This window comes from Abrus precatorius, unplaced genomic scaffold (assembly GCF_003935025.1).
Source record: "Abrus precatorius isolate BTA unplaced genomic scaffold, Abrus_2018 Scaffold2, whole genome shotgun sequence".
In the NCBI taxonomy this organism is placed as follows: Eukaryota; Viridiplantae; Streptophyta; class Magnoliopsida; order Fabales; family Fabaceae; genus Abrus; species Abrus precatorius.
Genome location: NW_020874362.1, coordinates 6,146,595 through 6,171,657, shown reverse-complemented (window position 1 = coordinate 6,171,657; position 25,063 = coordinate 6,146,595). Strand labels below are relative to the sequence as shown.

Here is a 25,063-nt window from a genome sequence, read left to right as displayed (position 1 = left end):
TGGAGACAAGGGCTTACTGGATCATGTATTTCCTGTGCAGATGATGGTGGTGGAATGGATCCTAATGCAATACGGAAATGCATGAGCTTGGGTTATTCCTCAAAGAAGTCAAAGACAACAATCGGACAGTGTAACTGAATTTATTTTATTCATTTCTTTTTCCGCATATGACTTAAAGAAGTCTACTAATGGTAGTATTCTTTTCTGTTGTTTACACATTTATATCTTTCAAGAAGGTGTTCAATTTGTTCTGTTTAATTTTCAGTTGATATATTTTCACTAATAATTACAAAATGCTGCTTTGTTTTCACCTCAATATCCAATTTACAAGATTTTATGGAGGAATACAATAGTAAACAAGATGAAAACAATGTGATGTTTTTGTAATTATTGGTATCAATTGAAAATGAAAAAGATAAAAAAGAACCAGCCAGTTTCGAAGGTGCATGTTTCTGGTGAGACGACCAGTTATATTGTTAGTTATATCCTTACTTGATTTTTTGTTCTTTTCATTTCTCTATCACTTAGTCCAATCTGTAGGTTTGTAAACCAGTCATCAATATGTGTCAGAGAAATTAAGTTTATGTTATTTATTTTAGGATGTAAACAATGATGGAAGTATCTACACGACATATAACACATTAAGCTTTCTTAAATTATTATTGTCATGATTACAAATCCTTAGAAGATATACCTGAGCTATTAAGTTGCTTGTCTATTATTGTTGCTTTTTCCTATATAGGAATTTTCCATTCTTATTTTTTGGGTGAATGTGGTTAGCTGTGATGCAAACTTAAAGTTTCTTTCTAAGTAGCATCTTGTTCTATTCTAGATGGCAATGGATTCAAGACTAGTACCATGAGACTGGGTGCTGATGTTATTGTTTTTAGTCGTTCGATGCATTCAAGGTACATTTTTTATATTGGTTTGCATAACTGGATTTTTAATTATCTTAAATTATATATATATATATAATGTAGAAATAGGAAGGAAAGAAATGTAAAAAGTTATTTTTGCTTGTTTGAATGAGTGAAAAAGGGAGTAAAAAAAAAGTTATATTAATTTTTTTAATAATAATCATAAAAAATTACCATATCTTTTAGTTAATTTTTTTTAATTTTTTAATAATTTTTATATTGGATAAAATATTATTTAAAATAAAAAATCCCATGGCAGCCCCTTCTTCCTTCCCTCACTAATGTACACTTTTCATGGCACAAGAGAGATGGTTTTTATTTTGTGGGGTCCACAGATTTCTTTTTCTTTCCTTCCACTAACTTCCGAAACATCCAAATTAGGGAAATTGATTCTTTCTCTACTAAATGACTCCTTCTATTTTCTTTCTTTTCTAAGTCAATGCAATGAAACAAAGCATAAATTTGTAACATCTAGTTGTGGATAAGACTTTGTTCTTCAAAATTCTTAACTTAGAATTTTGCAGCCGGGCAACACAAAGTGTGGGTCTACTATCCTATACCTTTCTGCGAAGAACTGGGCAAGATGACGTAATTGTGCCGATGGTGATGTATCCTTCCAATAATATTTAAATATGTAACAGTGAATGTTTTATACTTTCATATTTTATTCAGTTTCCTTTTTCTTGCAGATAGATTTTGACATATCTGGCTATTGGCCTGAGCCCATTATTTATAGCTCACAGGATGAATGTTCAGCAAACTTGAAAACAATTCTTGATTGGTCTCCCTTCACAACAAAGGAGGAGCTCATGCTTCAGGTTCATTCATTCAACTGTATATCAATGGAAGCTCATCATTTGGAAGCATTAGAAATAATTTTTTTGGATATCTAGGTTATCAATTTTTGGTAATATGTCAAGTAGTTATTTGCTTACAGGGAACGGCTTAGCCTTGAGAAGTGCCATATGAGTAATTTATCACATACATTGTCTAAATTATGCACTCATACATTGTGTGTATCTGTGTTCCTTGATTGATATGCAACTTTTTATTTTTTTGATGAGAGTTCATTAAGGTGAACATATTTCAATAGAGTATAAAATTTTTTCCTAAATGAATAGCCAATGACAAAACAACTAAGAAAAAGAAAACATATGGAGCATAGGTTCCATTCCATCAATGATAGGCCCATAGACTCTAAGGAGAAAGATCAATTACTTGATACAGGCCCAAAAAGGCCCATTGCGTGGAAGGTTTACTCTAGGAGAAGGAAACATGCTTCTGCCAGTGTGGCAGGCAATTAGAGAGTGCCAATTGTGTTAGGAGAGGGACGTGGGTTTAAGAGAGGGAGAAGATAGAGAAGTGGAGTAAGGAAATTGTAACTATGAGGTGAGAGGTAAGGGAATCACCGTGAGAGGAGCTGAAGCTCTTGGAATTTTCAGTAGTATATTGCTGTACTATTTTCTTCCAGTAATAAACTGTTTCTGTATTTTCTTCTTTTGGCGTTCTATCAATTGGTTTGACCTGCCAGACTTGACGCATGCCCCTAAAGATGTCTGATCGAATTGATGCATTGGATTCACGCTTGGCTCAAGTTGAGGCAATATCAGTCAAGAATGTGATTTGTGTGCTGCGCTTGTCGTTGAGCTCTGCTATGGCAAAAACTCAACAATCATTTTTGCGTGAAATTTCTAGAATGAATGACAAGAAGGGCGATCAATGTCAGTGAATCTCTTCTCCATTTGGCGATCAGGGCTGAGACAGCTGGGTTGAATATTGTTCATCGGTGAAGAAGGTAGAGCTGCCAATGTTTGATGGCGTCGATCCAATTGGCTGGATCACTCGTGCTGAAACATACTTCGAGGTCCACAATAACGTGGATGATTTGAAGGTCAAGCTATCTCGCTTAAGAATGGAGGGAAACACTATTCACTGGTTCAATTTGATAAGAGAGGAGGAAGAACTGACTTGGAACAGGTTTAAACCAGTGTTGATGCTGCGGTATGATGGTTATTGGTTTAACAATCTGTTCGAAGAGCTCACTGATCTAAAACAAGCTTTGGCAGATGAGTACATTGAAGCGTTTGAAGTTTTGTGTTCGCAGGTACCTAAATTACCTGATGAGTGAAAGAATTCATAAAGAAGAAAGAGAATAAGAAACTGAACTGTAAATGCTGTAATTCTGTATTCCTGAAAGATGTGAGTGTTCAAGATTTATAGGGTTTATGGGTAGGGTTGTTGTGCTGACTAAGCACAACTGAATTCTGTTATAACTCATATCAGATTGAACATAACAAATCTTATCCTAGAGATTCTGTTATATCTCGCAGCTCTATTCTAATAGAGTACCAAACATATATCTCTAACAAGGAGTAGTATCTTGGATATTTTATGGGTGTCTTGTGTTTTGATATTCGCTATCGAATTAGGACTTTCAGTTCGGTTTCAAGGGGCAGGTGATTGTTAGGGTGACTGATATGGGCCCATTAGTGAGTCAAGTAGAAAGGCCCCAAAATCTGATGTATGTACACTAGAAGGGAAAAGGGGGCACACGTGTAAGGGGAGTCAGTTATATAGGAAAGGATGAGAGAGCAGTTAGTTATGGACGAAAATGATTAGGGTGGCCGTTTGTGCCTAGAGAGGGAGGCTCTTGGTTCTGTGAACTGAGAGAGAGAGTGCTACCTTTATACCTTCTTTCATATATATCATACATTTCATTTACATTTACATTACTCCATTTCTGATTTCTTTTGTTCTTTACAATTATTTGCTATATTAGTGTTTGTTGAACCTAATAGTGATGAAGTTAGTAAGAGATATTGAAGGGAAGTTAAGTGATGTGCCAATGATTATGGAATTGGGACTTGCTCGTGGTCATAGTTGGCACCAAACTTATCACATCAAGGCCAATGGAGGGAACCCTACCCGATGGAATTCGGAGCAATCAAGTCCATTCACTCCTGTCCAAACCCGTTTCCTTTTAAACTAGACTCCAGATAATTCTAGGCCCAAAACCTTTTCCATAGGGGTTTTTTCATCTCATCAACAAAACAGTGCGACTTCTTTAGTTGCATTGTCAGGTTGTCAATTTGATGGCGATAGAAAGAATACAGGTTTTCAATCTAGATGCGTAAAACACCTCACTTATGAGGAACTCATGGACAGGAAGAACAAAGACCTGTGTTTTCATTGCAGAGAAAAATACCATGCTAGGCATCAGTGCCAAGAAAAGTCCCTATGAATGATAATTCTGGGTGATGGAGAAGGTATGAATGAGGAAGGTGAGGTTATTCCTATATAGAGGTGGATGATGGTGCAATGGAGGAGAACTTGGAGTGTAACACAATGGGAGTGTTTGGAGCTACCAATTTTGAGCTTTCAAATTCAAAGACAATGAAGTTGAAGGGTACCATAAGTGGAATTCCAGTTATGATCCTTATAGATAGTGGCGCTAGTGATAACTTCGTTTCCCCACACATGGTTTCTGCATTGGGTCTTGAGGTAGATGATAAGAACCTTGAGAGAGTGACACCACAAAAGCTAGCTATTGTAATGGGAGAGTCCAAGGTCTTATACACCCCACATTAGAACCATACTTCCAATGTGGGACTCAAGTCCCATACCTTGCAATTGGATCTTAACATCCCACCATGCTCCGCAGCTCCGACGGTCACGTGGGCTGACTGTGCACTAGCCCCTTTGACTAGTCCCAAGCAAACACTACAATGCCAGCATTAGCATCACCACCCACGCCCCTTGTTTGAGAGCTGGGAGACATAGTGGAAGGCTCTAATACCAATTGATAAGAACCTTGGAAGAACCACACCACAAAAGCTAGCTATTGTAGTGGGTGAGCCCAAGGCCTTATGAACCCCACATTACAATCTCATACTTCCAATGTGAGACTCAAGTCCCATGCCTTGCAATTGGATCGTAACAATAGATTTCACCAAATGCATTGGGGTGAGGTTGGGTGATGGACACCAAGTGATAACCAAGGGCAAATGTTCTTGATTTAGGGGGTGTGGATGTAATTCTTGGAGTGGCTTGGCTTAAAACCTTGGGCAAGGTTACAGTTGATTGGCATGAAATGCTGTCTTTTATTTACAAAGGTCATGCTATAGAGTTAAAGGGGTTTACAGATGCAGTTGTTCATAAGAAAGATACATAGTGTGGCTCATGAACAGGGATCTTTTCATAGTGTTGTTGAAGTAACAACTCAAGAGATTGAAGGATTGTTATGGCATGCAACTTTTTCAGCCAAGACAGAGCATGCGTCACTTCTCACTGAGAATCAACAGTTGGGATTACACCAACTCTTGGAGGGCTTCACAGATGTATTTAAGGAAATGGATCGCCTAACTCCTCTTCGAAATATAGTCCATTCTATTGTTCTTAAAGAGGGACTGGTCCTATTAGTGTGAGACCTTACCAGTATCCTTGTCATCATAAGAACAAGATTGAGAGACAAATTCAAGATACGTTAAAACAAGGAATCATTTGTCCCAATTCAAGCTCTTTCTCTAGCTCTGTTATCTTGATCAAGAAAAATGTTTCATAGTGTATTTGTATCAACTATAGGGCCTTGAATGCAGCCACTGTTCCAGACAAATTCCCTATTCCCATTGTGGATGAACTTTTGGATGAGTTGCACGGATCATACTATTTCTCTAAGTGGGATTTGAAGTTAGGCTATCACCAAATTAGAATGCAGGAGGAGGATGTGTACAAGACGACTTTTTGTACTGAAGGACATTATGAGTTTCTTGTGACGCCCTTTGGTTTAATGAATGCCCCAGCTACTTTTCAAGTTGTCATGAACAAAATCTTCAAGCCTTTCCTTCATAAGATTGTCTTAGTAATTTTTAATGATATATTAGTCTACAATAGTGATTGCAGCACTCATTTATGGCATTTGTCCCAAGCCCTGAAATTGCTCTTTGACAATCAATTTGTTGCCAAACAAGAAGAAATGTTGTTTGGGCAGATCCCAGATTGAGTACTTACGCCATATTTTATCAGGTAGAGAGGTGGAACTGTGGAAGTTGATTAAAAAAAGGTGCAAAGTATTTTTGACTGGTCTATACCCAAAAACGTGAAGGGGGCATCCGAGGATTTTTGGGTCTTACATGTTATTACTGTAAGTTTATAGCAGGTTATGGCAGTTTGGCTTAATCACTCAGAGTTGACCAAAAAAAAGAGGGGTTTGAATGGACTACCAACACTCAGGTAGCCTTTGAAGCTCTCAAATAGGCAATAGCTACTGCTCCTGTTCTTTCTTTGCCCATCTTTACTGAAAAATTTAAGATTGAATGTGATGCCTCTGTTAAGGGCATGGGAGCTGTACCAATGCAAAAGGGAAAACCCATTGCTTTCTTTAGTAAAGCTTTCTTAGAGAGCAATCTTCTAAATCTGTATACAAAAATGAACTGATGGCGATGGTTCTGGCTATTCAGCATTGGCAGCATTACCTCATTGGGAGGACTTTGTGGTGTGTATACTGATCAATGCATCCTCAAACGCTGCAACAATGTGTAGTTTCAGCTGATCAACAGTGTTGGTTAGCTAAGTTGTTGGGATTTCATTTCGAGGTCATATATAAACCAGGCCTTGAGAATAAAGCTGCAGATGCATTGTCAAGGGTGCATGAGGTCAGCATTGCCTTACTATGGTCTCTTTTCCAATCTGGGAACAAAGCCAAGCTCTTTGTGAGGAAGTTAACTGTGATCCAGCCTTGTAGAAAGTCATATCAGACCTTCAACGAGATCCCAAGTCCAGACCGAGCTTCTCATTACACAATGGATTTCTGGTATATCATGGCAGATTAGTCATTTCGGCCAACTCAGCATTCATTCCATTAATGTTACAAGAATTCCACTCTCCTCCAATTGGGGGACCTTCAGGCTTCTTACGAACATATAGGAGATTGGCGGGGAATTTGTACTGGATTAGAATGAAGTGATGAAGTCAAGCTTTTATACAGACTTGTGACATATGTCAAAGACAAATCTATAAGACATCTTCTCCTAGCGGATTGCTGCAGCCACTTCCAATACCATCTTAGGTTTGGGAATATATATCGCTTAATTTTATCATTGGACTTCCGAAATCTTGAGGATTTGATGCTATTTTGGTTGTCATTGATTGCTTGTCTAAATATGGACATTTTATTCTGCTAAAACATCCTTATTCCGCTAGGAAGATAGCTGAAATATTTTCTAAGGAAATTGTACGCCTTAATGGTTTGCCTCTATCCATTCTTAGTGACAGAGATCCATTATTTATTAGCAAATTTTGGCAGGAGTTATGTGCTTTACAAGGCACTAAACTACAAATGAGCTCCTCATATCATCTGGAATTGGATGGTCAAATGGAAGTGGTAAATTGATGCTTGGAGTCTTATTTATGTTGTTTCACATCTGAGCAACCCAAAAATTGGTCTCTTTGGCTTTCATAGGCAGAATTATGGTACAATACCACTTTTCTTACTTCAACATGAACTACACCCTTTGAGGTAGTATATGGTCGTAAACCTCCAACTCTAGTGTGATTTGTAGAAGGTGAATCTTGCATAGAAGCGGTTGTAAGAGATTTGAGGGACATGGATGAAGCTCTCAGCTAGTTGAAATATCACTTGTCCAAATGTTAACAACAAATGAAACTTTACGCTGACAAAAACCGGAAACCAGTGGCTTTTGACACTGGGGAATGGGTATTTCTGAAACTTCACCTGCATCGAAGTTTTCTGTGGAACCAAAAAGTGCCAGGTTTTTCATGTGTCTCAACTAAAACGAGCTATTGGACATTATGATGCTGGTCCAGTATTACCTGCTGCTTTGGAAGCAGAGGATGTGACTGCAGGTAAACAGATTTTAGCAAGACGGTTGATCTCTGAAGCTGGCCAGCACAAACTTCAATTTTTAGTCCATTGGCAAGGATATCAGCTGAGGTAGTTCAGGAGGGGGTATTGATTGGCCCATAGACTCTGAGGAGAAGATCAACTATTTGACACAAACCCAAAAAGGCCCATTGAGTAGAAGGTTTACTCTAGGAGAAGGATACGTGCTACTGCCAGCATGGCAGTGGCAGTTAGAGAGTGCCAATTGTGTTAGGAGAGGGATGTGGGGTTTAAGAGAGGGAGAGGATAGAGAAGTGGGCGAAGGAAGTTGAATCTAAGAGGTAAGGGAATAACCATGAGAGGAGCTGAAGCTCTGGGAATGTTCAAGTAGTATATTGGTGTACTATTTTGCTTCCATTAATACATAATTTCTTGTATTTTCTTCTTTCGGTGTTCTATCAGGCAATGTATCTGTTAGGAAACTCCTTAAAAGATTGTGTCTGAGCTGAAATGTCTGATGTTATCCCAAATCAATTGTGCCATAAAAACCTCATTAATTAAGGGTTATGCTTCAAGGATATGGACCGAATTCTATTTTAAATTTCAAATTGCCTCAAGACTTTAGCTTCTTCTACCAAAACCATATGCAACTTTTCTAGTACAAGCTAAACTTCAGCACAATATGCCTGTGTTAGTTGTGGAATTCCATTCTTATGCATGTCTATGAAGTTTATTGAAGTGAAAAATTTAAAGCAGACCATTTTTTCCCCATTTTAGAAAGAGAAATAATTTAAGACATACCATTATATATATTTCTTGACTTTTTCTATTATGCTGACACCAATTTTCTTTATGATGTATTAATTTGTCTCAAGTCACTATCCAAAACACTAGCATGTGAATTACCTCCAAATGATGTATGCAGTAAACTGAATTTAGTTGAGCCATTAATAAACTCTTCATTTTACATTCAAAATGTTGGTAAGCTGTGGACTCCTTTTACTGACCAGGTTGTTTATACTTTTCAGTTTGACGATATTGGATCACATGGAACCAAAATTTTAATTTACAATTTGTGGTTGAATGATGAAGGCATATATGAATTGAGTTTTGATGATGACGCTGAGGTATGTTGTATGTCTTCATTGCTGTATTAACTTTTTCATTTGTGGGTTTATTTTTAAAAATGCATTGGAATATGTTGTATGTCTAGTTCTGCTCTAGGAGATATTTTAGGCTCCTATGATCTAAAAACACCTTAATATGCCTCCCCCAAAGATATAGTCTCCATTGTTGAATTGATGACACCAATGGTGAGTTCTTTATGATAAGTAGACCTCGCCAAATTTCCATTAGAAAGGGATTGAGTTTTTTGCATAAAAAGAACGGCCAATCCTCTATTAGCTACATCACATTTAATCACAAATGAACTCCTTGGTAAAATTTTGTAGCCTCAAAAGTAGTTCCTCTGTAATAATCTTCTTCAGCTTATTAAAAATACCTTGAGCTTTTCTCTCCTAATGAAACCCTCGCTTCTTTGTTAAATCAATTAAGGGTTTGGCAATTTGGCCATATTCCTTTAGTACCCAGTTAAACCTATGAAACCCCTTATTGCTTTTATAGTTTTTGGATTTGGTTACTCCAAGACACCTCTCACCTTTGTAGGATCCATTGCCCCTCTTTTGTTTGAAACTAACCACATGGCCCAAATACTCCACTGCTCTCCTGCCAAAGTTACATTTCTTTTGATTTGCCACCAACCCATGTGTCTAAAACCAAACATATTAGATTTTAATCAACACTATACACCAATATTTCTTCAAAGAACACCAAGGATACTTCCTTAAAAGATGCCTAAACTCATCATTCATTAGATATTAAATGGGCACTGGCCATAATAACTCTGAAGTTGTTTTAGGAATATCTTCTCTTACCCCCAATTTGCTGGTATCCTGATCTTAAATCCAATTTGGAAAAATAAGCTCTATTTAATTCATTAAGTAATTCATTTGAAATAGTTGTGAAACTTGTCAGTATACTCACCTTATAAAGAGGTCAATAATCTACACACATTTGCCAACTAAGGTCCTTTTTCTTACAAGTAGTACTGGGCAGGAATAAGCACCTGTGCTAGGTCTAATTACCCTTGATTTCAGCAACTCCTTTACTTGCTTATCTATTTCTTCCTTGAGATAATGGGGGTTAGAAATATGCCCAAACATTCTGTGGGCCTTCTTCTTGCCTTGGATTGATATGCTCCTTAGATCTCTTATGGGGTAAGCCCTTAAGTTCTAGCAGTGTTATCAAATGGTGGCCATGGCGAAAAACAGTGGCGGTTTTCTAACAAATCACCATACATATGGAAGTTTAGGGATGGCAGACGATAGCGGCCGTTAAATGCCTGGCAGTCATGGCAAAAACTGAAGCCAAGGCAGAAAAGTGGACATTTTGCAAAAAAAAAATTGGGCCTTTCACCCGACCTGAGTGACCTGCAAAAAAAAAAAAAAACACTAAAACAACTACTTTCTTCCTCTTTCAGTGTTAATCTCAAATTCTTTTAACAAGCATTTCTTCAATGCTTCCATTCCTCCTTCATAATTTTTGTTACAACTATATCATCTACACAAACAATTAGTGCAGTAACTCCCCCTGAAGCTGAATGTTTAATGAACAATGTATGATCACCTTGGCTTTGCTTGTACCCCATTGCCTCATCCCAGTAGTAAACCTACCAAATCAGGCCCTTGGGACTGTTTCAACCCGTAAAATGTCTTCTTCATCTAACACACTTTTCCTTCCTTAGCTTTAAAACCAGGTGGGACTTTCACGTAGATTTCTTCTTCAAGTTTTCCATGCAAAAAAGAATTTGTGACATCAAATTGTTGCAAGCTCCGTCCATAGTTAGCAGCTAGAGACAACAAAACTCTAAATTCATTTTTGCAACAGGTGAAAAAGTTTCAAGATAATCTACCTCATATGTTTTGAGTGTATCCCTTAGCCACTAACATTGCCTTATATCTTTCTAATGTTGCATCTTCCTTGTATTTAGCAGTAAAAATTCAATTACATCCAACAAGTTTTTTTTCCTCTAGGTAATTCTAGCAACTCCCAAGTTTTGTTCTTTTCTAGTGCATCCATTCCAACCTTCATAGCATCACTCCAGTTCTTAATATTTAATGCTTCATCAATAGTTTTTAGAATAGTGACAGTGTTTAAATGAGTAAGGAAGCTTCTGTGATTATTGGATAATTTATCATAAGACAGAAAGTGGGCTAGTGGATACCTTGGCTGTTGGGTACATGCTCTAATACCTTTTCTTACTGCAATTGGAAGATTACCATCTTCAGTTGTTGTGTTAGAGGGGAATAACACTTGTATCCTTTTTGGGTAGGTGCGTAACCGAAAAAGATGCACATAATAGCTTGAGGGTCAAGTTTCCACTGATGATTAGAATGAACATAGACAAAAGATACACACCCAAATATCCAAGGAACAAGGAGGTTTGTTGTTTTGAAGTCTGGGAAAGATTTGGAGAATAGCTGAATTGGACTGTTATTGTTCAATGTTTGAGGGTAATCGATTGATCAAATAAGTGGCAGTAAGGATAGCTTCCTCCCAATATTGTTTTGGAACATTCTTTTGGAGAAGCAAGACTTGGGTAACAGTTACAAGATGCCCAATTTTCCGTTTTACCACCCCATTTTGCTGTGGAGTGTTGACACAAGAGGATTCATGAATGATTCCTTGTTCATTGATGAAAGAAGATAGTGTTTGGTTGAAGTAATCTTTGGCATGGTCATAACGAAATCTTTTGATTGTGGTCTCAAATTGGTTTTTTATCATTTGGAAGAAGTGTTTAAAGACTTGGCTCACCTCACTTCTCTATTTTAAGAGAAACACCCATGATACTCAAGTACAATCATCAATTAATATGACAAACCAATGAGCCCCATCTATATTTGGAATATTAGAAGGTCCCCACACATCACTTTGTATTAAGGGAGAAGGAACTAACATCCTTCTATTATTATTAATGGGAAAGTTAACACGTCTATGTTTTGCAAATTCACTAGTATCACAATGAAATACTTCAACACAAAGTTGTTGAAATAAACTAGGGAACATGACCTTTAGAGTAGAAAATGAAGGGTGACCTAAATGAAGGTGATAGAATCAAATTTTTTCTTTATTGGAGAGCTGATTCTGACAATAAAGACAAAGGATTTTGACTCTTAGTACTACACATCCTGTTAGCTTCCTCAAGAAGGTAGCGTCCACTGTCCTCCCTAGCAAGCCCAATCATCTTCCCCGTTCCCTGATCCTGAAATTTGCAGATTATGAGAGAAAAATCACCAAGCAATTTAAATCTTTTGTAAGCTTGTGAATGGAAATCAAATTTGCAGATAATTTTGGCACATGCAAAAGATCTTTCAAAATTAGATTCTAGTTTATGATAATATCTCCTCCAACGACTATATGAAAGTCCCATTTGTGGTTGCAATATTTTTATTGCTTGGACATGGTTTATTGGAGATAGAACCTCTAGATTACTGAGTCATGTGGTCTGTAGCTGCAGAATTGATAACTCATACTCCTTTAGAGGAATCTAAGACGCTAAGTGCATAGGATTGAGAGATATTACCTGAGAATACCAAGGACCAATTACCTGGGTCCATAGGTTTTGTTAATGTTCCCAATAACTCTAGTTTTCTAATCTCCTCTGAGTCAAACTTTGTGGAGGGTTTGGAAGAGGTGCTCTCTACAGATCCTAGTTGTGCCATATGGACTTGAGCCTGCCCTCTTCCTTTCCTTTAGTTGTCCAGTTTCTGGTTGGATTTGGAGGCTTTCCATGAAGTCTCCAACATTTGGCTTGAGTGTGCCGGTACTTCTTGCAATAAGTACACCATAGGGAATCCTTATTTTTCCCTTTAGGTATTGTCATCCCTCTTGCTCCACTTACCAATTGAGTTATTTGGCCTTTACTAAATTTCTTTCCCTTGGTTTGTGCAACCAAGGCAGAACTTTCATTTGGTTGAAGTTGAGATTTCAGCATCACTCCTCTACAACTTCTGCCGGAAAAACAACCATTGTTTCATTGAGTGAGGATAGGTCTTTTCCAAGCACTTGAATTCTAACAGGATCAAAGTCGCTCTTTAATCCAACGAGGAACTTATAGATTTTGTCCTTCTCCTTATAACTTTTGAGAAGATCAGCATCTTCAATGCATTTTGCTTTAAATTTCTCATAATGGTCTAACTCTTGCCACAAATTTTGTAGGATTTGGGCACACATTGCTTGAACGATCCCCCTGTTTGGTAGTAGAAATCCTCAACTTAATCTCATAGATTTGGGCAGTGCCACCCACCTTGGAATAGTTTGCTTTACCATTGTCCCGTACCTCCTTGGTTGTCTTCATAAACATGCAGGCATTGTTCACTTCAAGTGTCAAAGAGTTCCATAACCAAGACATTACAACTGCGTCTACCTCATCCCATGCTGCAAATTTGGGATCTGACATTTTGGAGCTGTGTCAGTAAGATGACTCGATTTTCCCTTCCCCTTTAGAAAGGTTTGGACAAAATGAGACCATTTTAGGTAGTTTTTCACTTTTTCCCATTGAGACAGAAATTGGGTTGGATGTTCTGTAGCTCAACGACACCCAAATTTTCAGATGGAGTAGTGGCTAATAAATGAAATCCCTAAACTATTGCATATACAAATAATTCTTAAAATTAAGGGATTCTAGTACAATAAATACAAAATCAGACGACTAACATTATCTCTTAATTATAGTATTTAATTCTGTTTGTACAAGGAAATATTCTATTTAGGTTAATCTTTAGAGATTCTGACAATAACCAAACTTTATCCCGCTAGGTAAGGTCAGCTACATAGATCATATAATGCCATTAATCTTGGTCAAAAACCAAATTTTAGGAAATCTGCTTAATTCAAAAGTCTCTTTTAATAACTTTGTTGAAAGTTTTTTGGGTTTCCCTCAACCCTTCTTTTATCGGACTAGTCATGCAATCCACTCTCTCTACTGGTGCCTCCAAATGTTTTCTTTACATATAACCAAACCACCTTAGACGATTTTCAGTCATCTTTTTTCCTATAGGTGTTACTCTAGTATTCTTGCGTATCTATCATTTCGTATCGTGTCTGTCCTTTTTTGTGTGTTCACTCATCAACCTTAATATTTTCATTTTTGTCACTCTCACTTTCTTCTTGTATTGTTCCTTTAAGGCATAACATTTACTATCATATAGGATAGTTGGTCGTATTATAGTCTAGTAAAGCTTTTCCTTTAGCTTGATAGGTACTTTACGGTCACAAATAACTCTTGATGTTTTCTCCACTTTAACCACCTAGCTTGTATCTTGTGAGTAACATCTTTATTAATTTTCTCGTTATTCTATATAATCAACCCTAAGTACTTGAAATTAAAGACTTGTGGTATAATATTATCTCTAATTTTAACTTTTAACGCATGATTCTCATCTTGTTTTTTTTGCTAAACCTACAATGCATATACTCTGTTTTACTTCTACTTAAGCGCAAATTTTTAGATTCTGAAGTCTCCCTCCACAACTCAAGTTTAGCATTAATCTCTTCTTTTGAATCTTCAACCAACACTATATTATCTGCAAAGAGTATACATTGAGGGATAATCTTTTGTATATCACTTGTAAGCACATCTAAGACTAGATTAAACAAGTAAGGGTTTAAAGCAAAACCTTGATGTAAATCTATTCCTATTGGAAAGTCTTTAGATACACCTCTAGAAGTTTTCACACATGTAGTTATCCTCTCATACTTGTCTTGTGTAACTTGAATATATACTACACAACCTCTTTTTTTCCTAAAGTCTTCCTGTTTGTTGGGCAAGTATACGCGTTGAAAAGTAATATAGGGTTCTAAAATAAGTTTATGAAATTATTGTCCCACAAGAATTTGTTTCAATTACTAAAAATTTTTTAATTCAATTGTTTGAGGCTAAAATATGCAAAATTAAATAAAAATAAGAATTCAATTATAAAATCAATTAGAAATAAAAGCAAGTAACATGTGCACGCTTGATTAAATTTATTGGAGAGGAACTTAGGGCATATAGGTTTTTTCATTCAATCCTTTATGTTATTTTTATATTTAACTTTAAATCCGATTTTCTTGTAATTGTCAATCATGCATACAAATATTAATATTTTTTTCTCTAAATGCAAGATATTAATTGAAGAAAGCATAAAACACCTATGAACTTGTTAATTTAATAACGATTGGACGAAAAAGATTGGTTTGATCTACCTAATCTATTGTCTTATTTTATCCTATAGATCCATTAACTAATCGAAGTATAGTTACTTAACGATATAATTAATTAGGGTTATGTTACAACATACAATTATGCTCAATAGGATAAACACTAATCACATGCAAAAATCAAACTTGGATTTAAACATTAAAATCTTATAAACTCATGAACAAGATTTCTTATAACCCTAGCTACGGACATAATTACTCATGTTAAAGAAAAGAATTAAAACAATCATAAATAAAGTTATAATTAAAAAAAAATAGCAAACTAAAGATGGGATGAGTTTCCGGTCCTCAAGTACGGTCGTTCGAAACTCTAAGTTTTGTTAAGAATGTGCTAAAGATCCCATGCAAGAGAGACAAGATGAAAAGTGTATCAAAGATTGAAAGCTAGATGTAGAACAAGATGATGAATTGCTGTCCCCAAGGTCTCTTTTTAATAGAATTTGAAAACTCTAAAAACTCTTCATAATTGGGTTTGCCGCAGATGAGCTTGACCGTGCAAGGCCATTAGCATGGCCGTACATGTGGTTGAAACACTCCTATGTTTGCTTCTAAGGTCTGGACGTGTTAACTACTGCAAAACTTTGATTTTCAACCAATTTGGGCTCAAAAACCCCAAAAATATAACTGTGTACTTATGCTAAATTGCATTATATATATAAAATGGATCAAAGGAAAATAAAGAAGACTGAAAAGAAAGTAGGCAGTAGCAGAACTACTAAATGAAATGCAGAATTTAAAATGTAGAAATTTAAAATAGTAAGTTTAAAACATAAGAAACTAGAACGATAGTAGAACTGACACAGATCTAGTAGAGGGAGAAGAGAAGAAAGCCGGACGACGGTAGTCGGAACAGAACCGGCTAAGAGGGAGAAGAGAGAAAAATAACAAGAAACAACAAACTTTTATTAAAAAACTTGGAGAAAAGCTTGCAAGAAATATTCTCAGAGCACTTCTCTCTAGTTTCTCTCTCTAATGTTGCTTAATGAAAAGGTGCCTCACATCATGGTCGAGGACTCCTTTTAAAGAAAAATTTGAGTACTATTTCTACAGTTTCGGTTGCTGACTAGAACTATTTTCTACAGTACAGGTTTTACAGTTCTTGGATGTCAATCCCGAAGCAGTCATCTTCATTTTGATAGTCGTCTTCTATATTGGCATATTCTTTTGTAGAGGATTCTCCTTCTTCTTGGCTTTGTAAAAGAAGAAGAACATCTTGTAAATTTTTCTTCATTTTCTCTTTCGAATCACAGCTTGATAAAAAGGTTGCAATCTTAGATTTCTGGTTTAGAAATTGGAATGTTGCTGGATCTGCTAAATTCAATAACTTTGAATTTTTGCCAAAGTATTCAGCAACACCTGCTGGACCAGCATGATTAGCATTGAATTGATTCCACCATTTTACAAAGGAATACCTGTGAAGTAATGGGAGAGTCTCTTCGTTTTCTGTTTGACCGTATCGATACTGCCATGAGAATACCCATGCCAAGGCAAAGTTAGAGAAGTATTTAAGATCTGCCAGAATTCTTGATTCTTTCAAATACCTGCCCTTATAAATTTTGTATCCTTCTTTGACAAGTGTAGGAAGGATTTCTTCGATTAGCCCAAAATAGTCCCACCATTGGAGAAACCAATTTGAAAAGTCATAGCTCTGGTTTTTCTTGAAATAAATTAACCAAGAATGTCGGTTAAGTTTGTTTTGGAACCAGAAAGTTCTTGTCCATGCATCGATGTAATTCCAATAATTATATCCGACTGGGTCAAAAGGTTGGGAGAATTTTTTATAAGAATTCAGATTTCTTCCAAAAGCCTTTGGGGTCAAGACTTTCAAGATCTGAATTGTGGAATGGGTTATGATTGAAGGATTTTTTTGGTCCTTATAGTGTGATGGAGACAGAGTTTGAATGTACTAGAAGAAACTCATAGAATTGCCTGGTTTTGTTTGCTGCGTAAGGTCTGAAATGAAATCCAGGTGGGAAGACTTTAGTAATGGCTTTATATGGATTTTTGTCCCAAAAATCAGGTTCCATTTGTATGACTGAGAAAAATTTTCCTTTTGCCACATAATGGTTCGGGTTTGTGGATTTTTGTGTCTTTTTGAAGGTCCAAGGTTCCTTCTGTTTTATTTGGATTGGCTATTGTTTTCTGGGATTAATTGAAAGACTGGAGTATGGTGTTTAGGCTTGCTAAATCTATTTCCATGTCTTCTTCAGAGGCAATGTCAGCCTATGATTTTTTTGGTAGGCTACTCAGGCTTCCTTGTTAGACAGTTAAGAGTGTGCTGATTGGGAAAGCATAATCTGCTTTAGTTTGTTTGGTGATTTTTATAGAAGAATCAATCTTTTTGGAAGATTCTTTTGGAGTTCCAAATTGCTGTGTCGATGACTCAACAATTTGGATTGCTTTTTGAGTCGATGAGTCAATGGGGCTGGATGACCCAGTGGGGGTAGATTTTGAACCTGCCGAAGCAGCTTGTGATTTTGATTTGTTAAGAGTCAGGGCAAGCCTAACTCTTCCGCCTCTGGATGTTCCTCCCCTGGAAGGGGTAGTTGCCTTTCTAGGCATTTCACTTATCCTGTAAATATTCACGGGTAAGGTAGTTAAGAAGAGAATTGGAGGTCCCTTTAAGACATTCTATATCAAAATCAAAAATACTCAAAATTGCTTGCCATCTTGCAAAGATCTGCTTTGAGTCAAGATTTTTAACATCCTTTTGTAAAATTTCTTTAGCAGACTTGCAGTCTACCCGAATAAGAAATTTTTGATTTAGTAAATCAGATTGAAATTTTGATACGTATAAAACAATTGCTAAAACTTCTTTTTTAACAGTTGAGTAATTCTGTTGTGCAGAATTCTAATGTTTTGAAGTATATGCAATAATATACTCATGCGACTCAATTCTTTGTTTGAGAATGCCACCATAACCTATGTTATAGGCATCAGTTTTAACAATTTTGAAAGCTTGAGGAATAGGAAGATAAAGACAATTTATCTTTCTAACTTTATTTTTAATTTCTTTGACGACATTGGTGTAAAAATCAGTCCAAGAAAGAGGATTCTTCTTAAGCTTATCATGTAAAAGCTTAATAATATTGTTGAAGTGTGGAATGAAATTACCTACATAATTGAGGCATCCTAAAAACTTTTGGAGATGAGTTTTGTCTAGGATCCTATCAGGGAATTTATCAGCAAATTCAATTGATCTACTGATCGGAATAATTGTTTCATGGTGAATATTATGACCAAGGAATCTAATATTGGTTTGAAAAAGATTAATTTTGGATTTGGAAATAGCAAGTCCATTGTTCTTGATAACATTGATAAAAACATTTATGTGTTTGAAATGTTGATTAATGGAATGAGAGAATATCAAAACATCATCAATGTAAACAATGACAAATTTTGAATAAGGATTGAAGATGTCAATCATGATTTTTTGAAATTCTGAAGAGGCATTTTTTAAATTGAAAGGCATAACATTCCATTCATAATGCCCGAAGGGGACGGTGAAGGCAGTTTTGTACCTATCATTTTCATAGATTTGGATTTGCCAGAATCCAGATTTCATATTAAATTTTGAGAAAATCTTAGCAGAATTTAGTCTGTTAAAAAAATATTTTTTGTTGGGTATTAGATGTCTAATCCATTTGATAGCTTGATTGAGGGGTTTGTAATTGATAACTAACCTGGGAGTTCCCCTCTCAATTTCTGCTGGTTTATTAACATAAAAAGCAGAGCATGACCAAGGGCTCTTACTTTCTCTGATAAGGTTCTTGTCTAAGAGATCTTTGATCTCTTTCTGACAATAATGGAGTAACTCTTCATTCATTTGAATTGGCCTAGCCTTGGTGGGTATTTGGCTATCTTTAAAACCTGACTCGTAAGGAAGACTAATGATGTGTTTCTTCCTATTCCAGAATGCGCTAGGCAGGTCAGAACAGATAGAAGTTTGAATTTTTTCTAAAAGGGATTGGATCTTTTTCTGAAGTGAAGGACTTTGTAATTGTTTCTCAATGTTGGCAAAAAAAACTTCTTTTTTCAGAAAATTAATTTGATTAATTTTATTTTGGATAGAATTGATATTTTTAGTAATAGGTTTGTTGGAAAATCTGAAAGTTATTTGTTTTCTTAAATGAAAAGTAGAAATTCTATCTTTTGAAATTTGTAATGGGAAGAGAGCTTTAATAAAAGGTATTTCTAAAATAACTTCATTTTTCAAATTTTTTATAAGAAGAAAGTTTGTTTCAATCTTAAGCCCTTGATTTTCTATTATGGCTTTGAAAAGCTTATAATTAATTTAAAGCTTTGAACCACTAGAAATGCTGAGTTTTTCAGAAGTTTTCTCAAAGTATTTTGTAAGTATTAAACCTTCTAAAATATAATTTGAATCAACACTTGTATCAAAAAGGGCTAAAGTATCAAGAATAAAATCATCGATAATGATTCTGATGTTAATGTAAAATTTTTGTATCTTGACCTTGTTGATCAAACACATAAAGGTTTCTCCCAGATTGACAGAATCGACCTTTACAGAATCATTATCTTCCAGAGGTTCTTCTTTCTCAATATCAGATTCATCTTCTAATTGAGAAAGAATAACTTGATGAATTTGTTGTTGTTCTTTAATATCTCTAATTTCTTTCTTGAGATTATTAATCTCAATCTGGAGATCCTGAATAGTGGTTGGTTTAATATTAGGATTCTTTTCTAATCTTTTGAAAATATTTGTAATATCAAATTTATTTATGGTAAAATACTCTTTGGGTTTGGGTTTAATTTCTAAAACCTCTTTGAATTTGTTTAAAAAATCTTTTCTTTCTTGAAGATCAGAAATGGAGCTTATTGCTTCGATAAAAAGATCTTGTTCTTTTGTCAAAACATTGATTTCTGGAGTATCATCATTATCAGAAGAAGAAATTTGGTCATTGCTTTGGATTTGGTTGGTATCTTCATCAGATTCTTTGGTAGAATCTTTCTTTGAAGATTCGGTTAGGAGATTGTTTATCTGGTCTTCTATAGTAGGCTCAAGTTGAGACTGCTAATTTTCTTTTTTAATCTACAGTACTTACTGATATGACCGAGTTTACCACAGTTGTAACAGGTTACGCCTGTTCTGGGTTTTTTGGGAATATTGGTGGGGATAACACTTTCTCCTTGTTTCTTGGAAGGAGGTTTTCTATTGTACTTCCTTTTGTAAGGCTTCTTGTAGGTTTCGACAGCTTCTTTCTTAAGAGCTTCTTTCTTAAGAGTTTGTTTCTTCTTCTTGGTGGAGCAAGATGGAAGACCAAATTGCTTGCAGAAAGATCCTAAATCTTTCTTATTCAAGGCTTTCTCTTTGGCAAGCTGTTTCTGAAGTTTATTCTTTTGACAAACTTTAATGGCATTATGGATGATAATGGCAGTAAGTTGACCATAGTCATACTTATTATAATTGATTTCTTCACTAGGGGAATTGCTGCGGAGTTTACTTCTAATGAGATCTCCGAAAGACTTTGGAAGCCCATCTAGATATTTTTCTTTCTAATAGGCTAGGTTGCAGTCTTCTCTCGTTAAGACCTAGACATAAAAGTATTTTTATACCATTTAAAATGTTCTAAAGATTTACATCTCAAGTTGGAAAGGAGCTCTCCGAACCTTTCTCTCCATAAAGAAGGGTCTTCAAGGAAGTGTTGAGAGATGGTGTATAACAAGGTATATACAGCATCAGGGAGGTGTTCGCTATCATTGACAATAGTTTTACCTTTGTCGTCAATTTTTACTCAAGAGAGGATGTTTTCTCTATCAGTCTCAGTGAGATAGTTATTCCATCATCCTTTGAGTTGGCCTGCAACTAGTATATAAACAATTGTGTCTTTAGGCATATTTTGATTGGTAAAATATCCCATAGCGACAATAGACATTTTTTGGAGTTTGTCAATGATATTATATTCAGATAATTCATCAATATTCCAAATATAAATATCATTAGAATTAAAACTTTGGATAAAATCTTGTTTATCCTCAAGAATGAGATCAGGAGCAGTGGCTTTATGGTAATAGAGTTTGGAAGAGTTCTTCCAGTTATTTACTGGGTTGATAGCAAGAATGGAATCTGTTTCAGAGGGTTGTTTTGAATCAGTTTTAGAAATGACATTAACAGTTTTGACAAGAGATCTAGTCCTAGGTTTGGCGCTAGACTCTTCAGAGGCTTGTGGAGTATCAGGAACAGTAGTGAGCAAACTAGTAATTTTACTGAGTAGCTCATTCTGATTGTCATCTATGGCTTTGGGCTTTTCTCTCTGTCTAAGTTCAAAGATTTTTTTTTTAGCATTGGCGCTAATCTTAAAAGGTTTGAACAAAGGTTTTTTTAATTGAGGTTTGGAAGAAGCTATATCTTCAACTTTAGAATTAGCAAGATTAACAGAGATTTTTTTCCCTAAAACCTAAAAGTATTTGTTTGTGTAATTGGCATGTTCAATGAGGCCTTGAATATCATTGGGAGTGATAGACTCATCAGAATTTTTGGTTTTAAAAGGAGTAGCAGTGACATGATTATCGCTCTTGTCTTTCAGATTGGGCAATTGATATTGAGTAGTAGGTGGCAGTTCACTCTGGACTATTTGTCCATCTTTTATCTGCCAAGATATGACATTAGTAGAGGAAGTGCTGATAACATCCTCTTGCCAAAGATAATCAATATTATTATGAATGGTATAAGCATGATACCAATCAAAGAATGAGATGTTCTGTTTGACTTTTTCGAAAAATTGATAAAATTTCTTTTGGATATCGGACCTATTTTTACCCTTGTAATTTTGAAAGAACCACTCTCTTTGAGGTTTCCATTCCTCAGAGTAGAAATCTTTCCTAAGGGTTTCCTTATCAATAATGAATTTATGAGATAACATCATAAGACTCATTAAGGGAAGAGTAAGTTAGAGATTGGATACTCTGGCTTTCTTCTTCTTTTTCAGAGGTCTGGTAGACATTTCTAGGAATCCTAGAAGAAGTATCTAAATCCTGTAGGTTTATGGAAGGATCATGATTAATAGATCTGGAGATTTCAGACCTAGAAAATTGAGACCTGTAAGAGAAAGATCTCCTAGTAGAGGCAAAACTAGAACGACCACTATAAGCATTGACTTTAGAAGAGAAAGAGTTTCTCCTATCAAAGGTTATTTCAACTTTCCCAAAATTGTCTTAAGAAATATTTTTGATTTGAGGAGCAGGCCTAGGGACACAAGGCGAAGCCTTATCCAAGACCCATTTTTCAGAGCCTAATAGGGATATTTTTTCCATAACATTTATCTTGGTACCTGATCATATGCATTTTTAAGTCAATAAAACTATGTGTAAGTCTTTTTCTTTGCAGTGATATTTTTTCATCATCTTTCGTAAAAGATATATAGCTTCTGTTGTAGACTTTCCTAGCATAAAACTAAATTGATTTTCTACGATCTTAATTTTCTCTTTTATTCTATGTTCAATTACTTTTTACCATAACTTCATAGTGTGACTCATAAGTTTAATCACTCTATAGTTTGCACAATTTTAGATATCATCCTTGTTATTGTATATATGAACGAAAGTGCTCTTTTTTCATTCATCTAGCTTATTCTTAAATCTCAAAATCTTATTAAAGAGCTTAGTAGCTACTTCAGTCCTTGTTTTTCCAAACTTTTCCAAACTTCTATAGGAATATTCCAAGGCCAATTGCTTTACCATTCTCCATTCTCTTAAGAGCTTGTTTTACTTTTCAACTTGAATCCTACGGTAATCTGTCAAATTTAGATTATTTGCTTGCACTTCAAGTCCTCTTACAGTCTTACAGTTCCGTTTGCTTCTTGTCCATTATTAAAAAGTTTATAGAAATATTTATCCTATCTGTCTTTGATGTCTAGATTTGAAACCAAAACTTTTTCATCTTCGTCCTTAATACTTATAATTTGATCCCAATATCTAGATTTTCTTTCCCTACTTATGACAAGTTTATAAATTCTATTTTTCACCATACTTTGTCCCAATATTTTGATACAACCCTTCAAAACTCTTAGAATGTGCTTCACTCACTATTCTTGTCTCAATTCTTAAATTCCGATACCTAGTCCAATTTTTAGAATTATTACATATATGCAAAGTTTTAAAACACATTATCTTCTCTCTAATCTTCTCTTGCGCAGTTTCATTCTACCACTATGATTCTTTGTCTTTTGTTCCAAACCCTTATATTCACTTAAAATTTTCTTGGCAACTTTCCAGACCTTTATAGCTGTATTGTCTCAAATGATATTAACATTACCTTGTGTCACCCAGTTACCTCTTTGACTAACTGCTTTTGAAAGTCCACATGTCTCTCACATTTAAGTAGCCACTACTTAATTGTTGGAATACTAACTTGTTGAATTCCCTATTTACAAGTGTTAAAATGAACATCAAGGACTAAAACCATGTGTTGTGTAGTAAGGTTCTTTCCTGGAATCACTTTACAATCCTTACAAATTCTTTTGTCTAGATTCCTTGCTAGGAAAAAATCGATTTGCGACCTTAAAACTCCACTCTTAAAAGTGTTAAGATGTTTTACTATTTTCTTAAAACAAGTGTTCATAATCTTAAAATTGTAAGATATTAAGAAATTAAAGATAGATTGTCATTTCTCAATTATCTCTCCAAAACCGAAACCACCATGAACTCTTGCAAATTGCCTTGCTTCATAACCAAAATGGCCATTAGTCTTCACCTATGAAAACTTTTTCAGTTTGTGAGATGTCTTGTATCAAACTCTCTAAATCCTCCTAAAACTTTGTTATCAAAAGGACTTCCGAACCAACTTGTGGAGCATAAGTACTAATGATGTTAATAGTGTCTTGTGTAACCAATAACTTCAAGGACATGATCCTATCTCCAATCCTTTTAATTTTTACTACATTTTTTTTTCCCAAGGATTATCTACAATTATGCCTACTTTGTTCTTTCCCTTGACTTTTCCTATATACCAAAGTTTGAAACTTGTAGTATCAAGCTCCTTAGTCTTATTTCCAATCCATTTTGTTTCTTGAAGGAACATGATGTTAATCTTTCTAAGAATCATAGTATCCATCACTTCCAATGACTTTCCTATCAAAGTACCAATATTTCAACCTAAACACGTGTTTTTGGACTACTTTACTTACATTTGTCCAGCCAAATGTGAGGACCCTTGCTCATTTAACAACACATTTGAGTGTCAATACAGCGGCACTAGCTCATTAGCCTCATTTAACAATACTTGAGCCATATAGCTTGTTGCTTCCGGGTAATAACCTAGCCTTAACACAATATCGTTGTATGTAATCCATATAAAAGATTTCAACAAGTTTTACGTTGGTTGCCTGGGCTTAGGATTGTCTATGGGGCCATAGGTTGAGTTTGAGTTCTAGGCTTTTGAAAACTTTTTCACAAGTTGCAATTTCTTTCTTGTGTTCATTGGTCACACTTCTTCACTACACCCTTTATCCTTCTAGATACTTCTAGACCTTATCAACCCATTTGCTTACATTTGTTGTTTTAGGAAATGGAATAGTCGTGTTTCCCTTCATAATCCATTCCACCCTTCAATCAGTGTTGTTAAAAGGCGGCTGTGGCGGAATTAGGTGGCGGTTTTTAACCCCGCTGTTACAGCATTAGCGTTTTTTGGCATTTTTCCATGGCGGTGCCATGGCAGTAATGACGGCCATGTGGGAAAATGTGAAAAAATGGCATTTTTGCAAGAAAATTTGAGTTGGGACATAGACTCGACCTGGTCCAAAGAGAAAATATGTGAGCCCAAACCCTAAATCACATATTTTCTTCCTTTCTTTTCTTCATAGCTATTGTGGAGTGGCGTTGGCCAAGTGATGCTTGCTGTGGTGAAATATTTCTTTATTCCCAGAGGTTAAGCCCTATTTGTAGATAGTGTCTTGGTGTGGGTGTGCCCTTTTAAAGTGTAATGGAGAAAGAGAGTGAGTCTGATCTTGCCCTTGCTATAGTGTTGTTT

General features: G+C 35.6%; 1 protein-coding gene across 4 annotated transcripts in view; it reads left to right on the top strand.

Moving 5' to 3' along the window:
• Positions 1-25,063, top strand: part of LOC113857588 (protein MICRORCHIDIA 1-like) — a 49,095-nt gene that overhangs the window by 3,286 nt on the left and 20,746 nt on the right. For all 4 annotated transcript variants that reach the window (XM_027489636.1, XM_027489639.1, XM_027489638.1 and 1 more), the window contains exons 6-10: positions 41-130; positions 833-908; positions 1,442-1,520; positions 1,607-1,735; positions 8,784-8,882. In XM_027489636.1, the coding sequence (XP_027345437.1) occupies positions 41-130; positions 833-908; positions 1,442-1,520; positions 1,607-1,735; positions 8,784-8,882 (473 nt within the window). The remainder of the gene's footprint in view (positions 1-40; positions 131-832; positions 909-1,441; positions 1,521-1,606; positions 1,736-8,783; positions 8,883-25,063) is intronic.